General features: G+C 34.4%; 1 protein-coding gene across 2 annotated transcripts; it reads left to right on the top strand.

Annotated features, from left to right (window-relative positions):
- The first annotated feature begins 1770 nt into the window (after positions 1-1770).
- On the top strand, positions 1771-10328 carry TMEM244 (transmembrane protein 244). Of its 2 annotated transcripts, XM_079298679.1 has the most exons (6): positions 1771-1820; positions 3951-4036; positions 4629-4702; positions 7602-7727; positions 9180-9224; positions 10161-10328. In XM_079298679.1, exons 1-6 carry the CDS (start codon positions 1788-1790, stop codon positions 10253-10255), a joined length of 459 nt encoding a protein of 152 aa, XP_079154805.1. In that variant the 5' UTR covers positions 1771-1787; the 3' UTR covers positions 10256-10328. The 2 variants fall into 2 exon arrangements, with proteins under 2 accessions (XP_079154805.1, XP_079154806.1); XM_079298680.1 differs by lacking the exon at positions 9180-9224.
- Positions 10329-11627: the final 1299 nt, after the last annotated feature.

Here is an 11627-nt window from a genome sequence, read left to right as displayed (position 1 = left end):
AATTTATTTTAACTTCCATTAAAACTTATCTTTTTTCTCTCTCTGCTGGAGTTATCATTTTTCCTGCAGCTGATCCAGTAAGTTTTAAGAAAATTAAAAATACAAAAAAATCATTATTCCATTATCTCAACATGTAGCTAACAGCAACATCCTTATAGTAAAAATTCACTACTGAGTGGCTTAGTCAGTATTTTGGGTCACACACATTTTCTGCCACCTCCAAGTTTGATTTGCTCCTGTTCACTGGGTTACCACAATCTTGAAGCAAGGATTCAACAGAAATATTATCTATTCTCTTAGAATATTCAAAATTTTCAACTGTGCGATGGGAATGGGAAGAACCTCTTAGTCTGCCCAACAAATCCATGCCTACAGCTTCAATTACATTTCAGTCAAACTTGTTGACTTTGTTTCTATCATCAGTCTTCAGTTAAATTGACCCTTTTTGAAGAAATCAGTGAATATAAACTCTTGTTATGTTTAATAGTTATCTGAGTTTAATGCAACCCACTGTTTTTTCAACTATCTTGCTAATTGTAGCTACTGAAAAAGTTTCTGCAGATCAATTTTAGGTCATGCTGAATTTTTAGGTCAGCTGATTCTTTGGGGTAGATAGCGTGTTCTTTGAATGAATCTTTTTGCTTCTTTTCAAACATTTTTTAATTACTAAAGCAAATATTTTTTCATTTATTTTCTACCTCTGACTATTGCAACTGTTTAAGCAACTTAGTTTAGGTTTTTTCATTTTGTTTCAGTATAGTCCTTTGTCATCACTTTAGCCCTCAAAGCAGGACTTTAATGATTGATGTACAGATCTTCATGCTAGTATTTTTGCACAGGAAGGAATTTCACACAATACTACCAGTAATTTCCCTGACAGTACTCACAATCTGGAGCTATCAAATCTATGACTGAAAGCTCTTGTTTGCCTAGTGGAGACTGCATTTTAGAGCAAATAACATTTATTTTGTATGACTAAAAAGGCATAAAAAACCCTAATGAAATTTGCACATATTATGTCAGTGTCAGCAGAAAAAAAAGTTCATTCTTGGTTCAGTTTCAGAATCATCTTCTTTTTCCAAATAACACTTCATAGTGAATCATAATGTGCCTGTAAAAAGTCAAATTTGAATCCATTAAGAAATTGCTCACTAGAAGTTGGATGTGCTCTACAACACACTAAATTTCATTCTACAGAAGGAACAAAACACAGTTCAGGAAAAAAAGAGTCATAATGTAAGTCTGAACTTCTTAACTTAATTATGCTTAATTTAATGTGAATTACACTCAATGTAATAAAATGATAGTCAGAAGAAAAATGTTAGCAAAGAACATTGGGAAGAATGTACCACTCTACCACATCTATAGTCAACAGAATTAATGCTAGAAAATGTTAAAGATAATTAGAAGTAGGAAGTTATAATAACCCCAAGGAACTGTGATCATATGAATGCTGAAAGAAAAAGCAATTAAAAGGTAGAAAAGAATAATAATGTTGTGTCTAAAGAGCCAAGTCATATTTTAGAAATGCTTTGGCTGATTGTAGCTACAAAAGTACTGACATTGGATGAGCAAGCAGGATTTTCTCTTTGCTCTTCAGCAGCTTACATTTAGCTCACAGATGTCTTCTGTCTCAAGTCAGTTTAATCCAATCAACTCACCTCACCCCACCCTGTCCTATACTTACCCATCAGAATGTTTTTTGGGGTGAAAACCAGCTGCTTCTTCCTGCTAAAGCTGGCATATGGAATATAGCAACAGCACTTCCTCTCACTCATCATGTGTCCATGGCTCTCAAGGTCAAAACTGCTGAAACCAAGGTAAAGGGAATTGAGTTTATTTAGTGTTGTATATGTCACCAGATAGTATTAAAGAATTAGACAACTGCTGTGGGGAATGAGCTGTTGCTTTCATTCTTACAGACTGTTCTTCAGTGTTCTCTTCTTAAAAAAACCCCAAATTAAAAGGATACTTTTTAGGATCCTATAGTGTTGGCAGTAAGTACTGCAAAGTACATCTTATAAAAAGTATTTCAAAACATGTGATGTCCCACTTATGAGATAAAATTCTTGGAAATGTCATAAAATCTTACATTTGATGTCACTAGTGATTTCCTAAGATTCTTCCTTTAAGTTGTTTTGACATATAATGAATAATCTTGTAGATTTTAGCTTGTGGGTTTTTTGCTTTGAAATACCTGAAGATCTAGAAAAGGAAAAATGGATTGAAGATAAAGAGTATTCTCAGATTAAAAAAATGAAAAAGATATGTTTAAATTTCTGTGTCAAGGTCAAAAAAAATAGGTAGAAGAATGTGATAAAACTGGAAAATTTTCAGTGTTTTCATTTTTGTGTTGTGTGCATTTCCTTGGCTTACTCAAGTGAGCAAAGCATACTATATCTAATGCTTGCATACACCCTTAAGACAGGGACTAAGAGTACTCCAGGTACAAAGAGAAAAATGCTGTGCCTTTGATGCCAATGAAAGTTTGCCCCTGACTTCAAGGCTAGGAATTCGCCTACTGTAATTACAGGTCAATAGGTCACCATCTCACAGCCGTCCTTCTGCTCTGTGATTTTCCCTTCAGCCCTCTCTCACCACTTTTATTACTGTACCAATCTCCATCTAGGGCAGATAAGGCTTCACAGAGGCAGTTGTAAGAGGAGGGGCAATGGATAAAGGAGAATAACAGGAAAAGTGCAGCTGCCCAGAGCAGTGAAATGAAAAATATTCCCACCAAAAATATGCCAAACATTAAACTTCCAATGCTTGAAGTTATGTTTGGAGAGAAGAGGCAGCATGGCTACCAAATTTACACGTGACATTGTAGTTGATTTCCATTACCACAGTGATGGCAATGGAAAGGAAGGGATCAAACAGGTTATTTGGGCAATTTTAATTTAGAATAAGAATATAGACAGTACAAAGGAGCTGTATTTAGCCCACAAACCAATGCGGCTGAAGAGATTAATATTTCTCTGTTTTTGCTTGGCTTTATTTTGATGTAGGCGGAAAAAAAAAAGGATAAGACTGTCCTGGACTTTTTCTTATTGACAAATACAAGTATATTCAAGAATTATGGATTTATCTCCTGTTGCATTAGAAACTAAAGCTTTTTAGTCTCTCCTCTTGTGGGGGATAGATGCAGTATTCAATATTTAACACTTTACAACATTTAGTAATAAAAAAATAGGTGGTTTGATATAATCACAGTGTTCCCACTTCTGTCAATGTTGCAATCTTCTGTAAATCCATTACCAACCACAGAAGCACTCAAAGAACTAAGGCCAGAAATGAATGTTGGAGTTGAACTTTCATTTTCAGAAGCATCTACTACTGCTTAGGAAGGTCTCTTATTTCCAAAAGGAGTTTGTTCCATTGGGCAATTACCTTTGCAAGTCAAGATGTCCTTCCTGCATCTTTCAAATTTGTCTAGCTAGAACTTGTAGCTGTTTACTTCTTGTGTCTTTTCTGATAGATTAAAGACCCCTTAAGTACCTGGTATTTTCTGTGACGGTACTTATCCATGATAATCAAATCATCCCTTGGAGCTAAACAGATTGACCTCTTTAGGGCTGTAGCCCTAATGAAGAAAACCCCCAAACATTTCTTGCTATAACTGCCTTTTGAGTCTCTTCTCTGTACCTTCTTAGTTTATTAATAACTGTCAAGAAATGTCCTTTTCCTTTTAGGAACACGTTTAAATTGTATACATAGTAGGTATACAACAATATGTGTTAGAAACAAACATTATAGCCACACATTAGGAGCTGAAATGTACCAAAGAGCTTTTAGCACATTAAGGTAATCAGTAACAGCAAAAATCCTGCCTAAATATTTTATTATACAAGCTTCTTAAATATTATGTTTGATAGAAACCTGGAATTATTTTCTGAAAATGTCTGATGTTAACATGGCTTTAGGTTTTACTGTTTTATGCCCTTTTGCAGGCTGTACTGATGAACCTGTTAATATGTATAATAGTTTTCTACACTGTGTATTATGTGGTCCTTTCTGTGTGCTTTGCAGCATTCAGGTAAGATTTCCCTGTCTTTAGTCTGATGTGCTGGCATAGTAGAACTCATGGGTAGAGTTTATTTAAAGGAAACACCCAGACTGGAGGCATCCTGGCTTGGTTATTTTGTGAACATAATTTTTCAAAGTTCGTTAAATTGTTGTACCTGAACCTTCTTTCAAATGCACAAATTGGCAACTCAGACTCAAAACTAATATAATATAATATAATATAATATAATATAATATAATATAATATAATATAATATAATATAATATAATATAAGTTCTAATATTCTTCCTTGCAGTTGCACCATGTAAATTAATGAACGTAAGAGAAAAGATGACATGAAAAAAGAGGACAATAAAGATTTTATAGTCAATGAAAAAGACAAATTATATCCCCCTAGGAAGTTATTGATTAGCATGCATGGGACCAAACACCTTAAATAAAAGTGAGCAAGGGCAAAACCACAACTCAGAATGGGGTGAGAGCTTGCAAAACCCAGAGTATTCCACTTGAAATCCTAGTTAAAAACACTCATAATATGTCATACAATAACTAAGAGATTACTAAAACTCTCTGTTTAAATTTATTCATTTTGTTTCCACAGGATTAAAATGTTGGATGGTTTGGCACCTTTTGACTTTAAAACAAATCCCTCATGGATTAACCCGTATTATTTAGGTACCTGAAGTTTGCTTCTCTTTTATTTTTTTCCCCTCATTCAAGAAAATATATTGCATATGGATGTAAACTTGTCTTCCAATGGACTGTAGTTTTAAGCTGATTTAGAAGTATCAATGGTTTCTGTATTTTAACTACACTGCAATTAAATGTTTATGCATATTGGCAGTGTTTTTATTTCTGTACTGCTACTTTACTTTCAACTGATTTTTAGGCTTTTTGTTGAGTTCTTCTTCTGATCTTGCATTCATCAGAAGAAAATGTCTGCTTTGCCAGGATGCTTCATTTTCATTGCAGAACAATTACCTATTCTCCATCAAGTTCCTCCACAAAGTTGTTCAATTTAATTTAATTTTCATACTGCAGCAAATTTCTTAAGAATCACTGGATTGAGATCAGAGAAACAGGTCACATTCAACTAACAGCAATTTTGTTTTGGTAATGCTTGAATACAATGGGCATTAAAGTATCAGAATTTGATTGTAGCTCAATCCCTTTGTATCTTTGTATATCCTAATACACATTTCTGCAATTTTTCTGAAGCTCTGAAAATATAGTCTTTTCCTAAACTGCGATTCCTAAAAAAATACACACATACATAAAATGTTACCAGATTTCTAATCTATTGTACAAAGGCAAACCACATAATCTGTCAGTAAAATACATAAAGCTTAAAAGTAAATTGGTTAGTTCGTAGGTTAAAAGCTAATAAAAATACATGGATGTTTATACAGTGTTAATACTGATTTCAGATGAAGAAAGAACATTTATGTTATGCCACTGAGAAAAAACAGAGCATATTCCATTAGAATTACTTTTCAAGGCTAAATAGAATTACTGTATCTCAACATGACTTTCCCCCCAAAATGTTATCAGTTAGTTTGATACAACATGTTTATATGCCAAAGACAGCAATTATTTCATACCACCAATTAATATTCTATCCTCCTTTCTGTCTGTCCGTGAGAATCACACAGAAACACAGAGACTAAGAGCATCTGTTTAAAATGTAAGGGTATAGAGTCAGAATTGAGATGTCTAAATGATGTTGCAAATGAGAATTTGTTTGCTCAGGAGTTTCACTCATTCCTGTTAAAAACAGAATTCGGTTTTAAGATAATATCAAAATAAGGATGGAAATCTCTCAGAAATGAGGTATCCTTTCCAGATACCCAGTTTTGTAAAAAAGTTTCCAGAGCATTTTCCTGCATAAAAACCCTTTCTAAATTACAAAAATTGGCATACTTTAGAGAGATTCATGAAGTATGATTAAAAAAACCCCATAATATAATGCATTGTGAGACATTAAATGTTTAAGTGTTATTTCCCACTTTCCTAACCACATGAGGTTTTTCCAGTTGCATTTTTCTTATTTTTCTTAGAATTTTTTTAACTACTCATTGAAAGATCCATCATACAGTAGGGAGTAATAGACCCTCTAAATAAAAGAATAAAATTCTAGGGCACAAAACGCTGCCAAAGTAAATTTCACTGTATAAATTGAGTGAAAAAAAAAAGAAATATGGTCTCTCTCTTGTCAGCTACAGTGATCATAGAGATTATGTTATTGCAACAGTAAGAAAAAAATAATTCCTATAAAAATATTACATTTATATGCCCATGTAGTTAAACAGAAGAACAAATTGCCCTTAGATGGACAATTATCTGAATTACAAACTCATGTTTATGGTCTGTTGTGTGTGAACTCGGGACTAAAGCTAGAACAGACATCAAGTATTTTCCATGCAAGCCCCTGCTAGCCCCCATAGCCACACAGCTATCAGCACTGAGAAAAGCCAGGCTCCTGCTTGTAGGGATGCTTTGCCTCTGCTCACCTTGTAGGCTCTCTGCTCTATCTCCCTTCCTGTGACTTGTCTTTAAATTGTTCTGAGATAGAAATATATGTAGATGTAGATATTTTGGTACATATACCATTTAAATATATAATACAGTGAAGGGAGGAAGCTGTGAAGTTTCTTACCAAGCATAACCCCTTAACAACACAATTTTGTTTTGTTTGAGAAAAAAATTATCTCTGTCAGTACCAAACAAATCTATTTGGCAGCATATGTACAGATTGTGGATGGTCCCTAATGCAAATTTTCATTTAATTTCTCGTCTAGGTTATATAAATTGGTTATAATCCTGTTATTACATGTTTTTATATAAAATATGTAACATTTTAAAATCTATAGGCAAATCAGGTTACAGTCCATGCAGATGTCCATGGCAAAAAAAAATGTATCTTTTTAAGGAAAACATAAGCATAATATTTAATAGATTCATAGAACGATCTAGGTTGGAAAAGATCTTTAAGATCATCAAGTCCAATCATCATTGTAGCACCCCCACCATGTTTACCATGAAACCATGTCCTGAAGTATCATATCCATGCCTTTTTAAACACTTTGAGGCATGGAGAGTCCACCACTTCCATGGGCAGTTCCAAAGTTTCACAACTCTTCCTGTGGAAAAAAAAAATCTCCTAATACCCATTCTATACCTTCCCTGGTACAACTTACAGCTATTTCTACTCCTCCTGTCACTGGCTGCCTGGGAGAAGCAGCTGATGCCCTCCTGGCTACAGCCACTTTTCAGGCAGTTGTGGAGAGGTAAGATCCCCCTGAGTCTCCTTTTCTCTGGGCTAAACAGCCCCAGCTCCCTCAGCTGCTCTTCAAAGAACTCGTGTTCCAGACTCTGACCTGCTCCACTGCCTCTCTCTGGACAAGCTCCAGCACCTCAACGTCTGTCTTGTAGTGAGGGGCCCAAAACTGAACTCAGGGATCTTGTAGGAAAATCTGCATAACCATCTCAGGCACTTTATCTTATTGCTACTGTTTGGAATATGAGAAGTCTTTCAAAAGCATGTTTGGAGAAAATATCCTATTTTCATTTATAGTTCTTGTGATATCCTTGGAAATAACGTTCTTCATTTGTGGTCTGCTGTTCGCTCTGGTTGTGGAAGAATGGGTTTGGGACTATGCTGTAACAGTTACCATTATTCATGTCATCATAACTTCAGTTGGTAAGTAGGTTTGCTGCTAAATATTTGCATAGTATCACAAGTTGAAGGATAAATCCATTATGAATCATCTAATGTATTACTGGCCTAACTTATTTTTCCCTTAAGCTAAATACGTATGTATCTCTATTTTGCATCCATTTGTCTCATGCCTCTTTAAATCCTCCCATTTTAAACTTAATTCTGGATTTGTTGCGGAATTTTAAACCATTATATTCTTATTTAAAAACCAAAGATTTAGTTCATATTCTAACAATTCATATCAAACAGATCCAGGCTAGATATAATTTCTGCATCAGGGAGGTGTTTTTTCAAAACATGACATTAATAGTTGTTTATGTCTGATATTTTAAGAACTACTCATTAACACTTTAGCTGAAGTTCAGAGTAGAAATTGAGTTATGCTTCAGCAAAGTCAGTGCAGAAGTTTTAAGTCAGATCATTTGAACTAAATCACAGTGAGGAAAATGAAGCATTTTACCACTGAACCTTCTTTTCCTCCACGAATCTCTTTCCCTTAAAGGAAAGAAAAAGAAAAGAATTAGCTGCTGCAAATGAGACTCATCATCTCTTTTTGCCAACACCTAGTAATCTGCTCCCTCTTCTCATGCTGTTTAGCAGAATGCTTCTATGGCTAATTAGGAAATACATTTTAACTCCATCCTTGCCAAACCCTATCTGGGGATTCTTTTCTCTTAAAACAATTAGGTTAATACATTTATTCTAGAATGCAGAAAAAGGAAAATATTTTTGACAAATTAGGATACCCTCCCTACTGTATAAAGATAAATCTTCCATTTTCCATTGCTCTGTCCATTTGTCTTTTAGCACTTTATACAGATGAGAGATTCCCCAGTTCCCTGACAAATTAAGCCAGAGACCAACAGAGATTTTATCTTTAACAATTAAGCATAATTTCTTATCTACTAAATTAAATTTTCTGGAATTTAAACTACTGTTATTCCTCATTAATAATTTTTGCATTTAAATCAAGGAATTTACAAAAACTACCAAAACCCCTTCTGTTTGTACATAATTTTTACAGGGAGTTAGCTTCTGTCATTATATTGGATGATGCATCTTGATATCCCAACAACTCAAGAATTATCACTGCTTCCTTCAGATGGCCAACCAAACCTCTGCTGGCTGACTCTGAGCTGTCAGCATATGCAGGGTGCTTCACAGCCCCATTTAATACCTCTGTCTGCTTTCTTTGGGGGAGGCAATGTGGGGCCAGAGAATGGCCCTGCACTTATCCCCCAGTGGGGATGTAGGTCAGCTTAGGTGTGGCCAGAGCAGGTGCTGGTCAGGACCTAAAACATTTGTCATTTCGATATATGTAATACATATAATCTATGAAATATAACTAAGCAGACCTTTGATAACATAGTGCACTGCTCACTTGTCCCCATTCTTACTGTTTTAAAATTTCCATTTCTACTTTTCTTCTTGCAGTTATGTCTGAATTCCCCCTGATGTTACACTGGTGGCTGGCATTAGGTATAATTTCATTCTTTAAAGCTTAAGTTGCCTAAAGCTGTATAGAAAACTAGTGTTTATAATATGAATTGTTACTATTAAATATCTGTTGCCTCACTAATTTGAGAATTGTCAGCATTCAAAGAAGAAATACAGGCTTTTTGTTCATACTTCTTTTAATGACAAAGGTAAATAATCCTGGACTAGGAGTTGCTTCACCTTAGAAAAATCCTCTCTTTTAAAGCTAGGGTATGCTTATCTTATGTTAGTCTTGCAAACAAACAGCAGACACATGACTTTAAATAAGTCATGATTAAATCCTGACTAATCTCAATTAGTCAGGACTTAATCATGACTTATTTCATCTATAATAAGATGAAATCTATTTCAATTCAGGCGTCAGAAAGACAGTTGTCCAAAGTTGAGCCTTTCTTGACACCCTTTTAAATCAATGGAAAAAAAACAGGTACCTTAAGAGGCAAGTTTTATAACCATTATTATTATTAACAAGTACTTATGATAGATGAGATGAATTTCAGTCATCACATTTCCTCAAAGTGAATGGCAAAATTACATTTCTGAATGTTTAATTTTCCGTAAAATTAGAAGCATAGATTTTTACATGAAAAGTAGATTGTCTTGAAAAACAGTAATTAAGGGAAAAGGCCTGGCTTCTGTTCTGCTTTCCTATATTATGGATAACAAAGATCAACAGCTGCAATAAATTCCTGAATGATGGGGAAAGATAAATAAATTTCCTGTCCTACAACCGATTTTGCATTAGTAGTTGTGAAGGTTGGTATCTTTATAAGTAGATAAAGCCCTGGGTGAAATGTTTAAGTAGAAAGGCCCCTTTTTAAATATTGAAAATAAAAAGAATGTCAGTTTAAATTCTCATAATAAAGTTTGTATTCCACTATAAAAATTAATACAAAACCACCATATATTTTCTTTCAGGATCTGGAGTAATTTCAATGATTTGTGGAGGACAGATTTTGGCATATTGTTTGTTCAAAGACAACTTCATTTACCCAATTCTAGATGATTTTTGAAAAGGAGTATTAGAACTTGACTTTATATGTATGTGAATCCTATTGTTTTGTTAATCAATGTAATTAAAATGAAGCTAGCAACTGTCTAATTATAAGGTTAATACTTACCAGACCTCTTGTATCTTATGTTTTTCTGGAAATTTCATCACTTCCAGCTTTTGTATGTACATTTTTCATTAATCAAGTTATTAGATACACTGTCTCTTTTTGAAAACCAAAAAGCCATAAGGAGGATAAAGCAATGGTACAACATTCCAGCAAAATCCTACAAGTAGAAGGAAAACATTTATTTGAATGTAATGTTTTCAGGGTGCCTGTTATCTGTTGCATTTTATGAAATGCTGACTCTACTCTGCTGTCTGACCTCTCACAAGCAATGAAAAACTTTAAAGCCATCCTATCTGGTGTAAATCAGTGTAGATTTAAAGCAGTCTTTACTGATAAACTCCTGGCAAAGAGGAATCGTTGAACAGAACAAATTTCTGCACCTCATTCCATCTTAAAGCTCACACTTAGAAGCTGCACAACCCCTAATGTTGGGTTGACCCTTTTGCTTCCAGGGATTCTTCCAGGCAAATGTTTTCTACAAAAGATTCTGGCTATTCTTGCTTCCACTAATGAACCATTTATGGTCTGGCTGTGCTTAAAAAGGGGAAAGGCAAATGCTACTGACAGACACTTTTCTACATATCCTTTTTTCTTCCTAAGCTACCAGTGGTCAAAGAGGGGTTCTATGGGTAGTGTTAATTAAAAACAACAAACAAATCATAGTAGAGGCTTCAATTTACTCTTTATGTTATCAACCATAATAAAGTTGTAACAGAAACATTGTGAGAAGGCAACTTAGTATGAAATATGAAATCCAGTGATTGGATTTCAACTGCAGTTTGCTTGGAAAGGGAAGGCTAAATTGCTGTTTGCACAGGATTGCTAAATGTTGCATTTGCCTTAATCTCACTCAACAGGTAATGCCCCTGAAGAATCAGTCCCCTGTTAATCTAATCAAACATCTTAATACTTATTGTAAGTTTTGAAATTTTTAATTAAGTTTTAGTACTGAAAGTACATGTACAGTGAGAAGCACCATTCAGAAGACTCCCATAAGGAGTTTGTTTCTCAGAAATGATAGATATGTAAGTAATTTTAGAGGCAAACCAAATATGTAAATCCATAGCACTGAACAGATGTACACTTTAGAAGTTTTTCAGCATAATATGCTGCACATTGAAGTCTAAAGGGATAATTCTGCAGAGTGAATAAACTGACTTGCAAATCTTCAGAAACATGACTGTGCAGATAACTGATACTATAGTTTGGAAAATGTTTGGGCACTTAGGTTTGTTTCATTTCACAACTAAAGAAATGGTAGGAA

Source organism: Erithacus rubecula, assembly GCF_903797595.1.
Source record: "Erithacus rubecula genome assembly, chromosome: 2".
NCBI classification, from domain to species: domain Eukaryota; kingdom Metazoa; phylum Chordata; class Aves; order Passeriformes; family Muscicapidae; genus Erithacus; species Erithacus rubecula.
The sequence above is the reverse complement of the archived record's forward strand: the minus strand, read 5'-3'. Positions and strand labels throughout refer to the sequence as shown.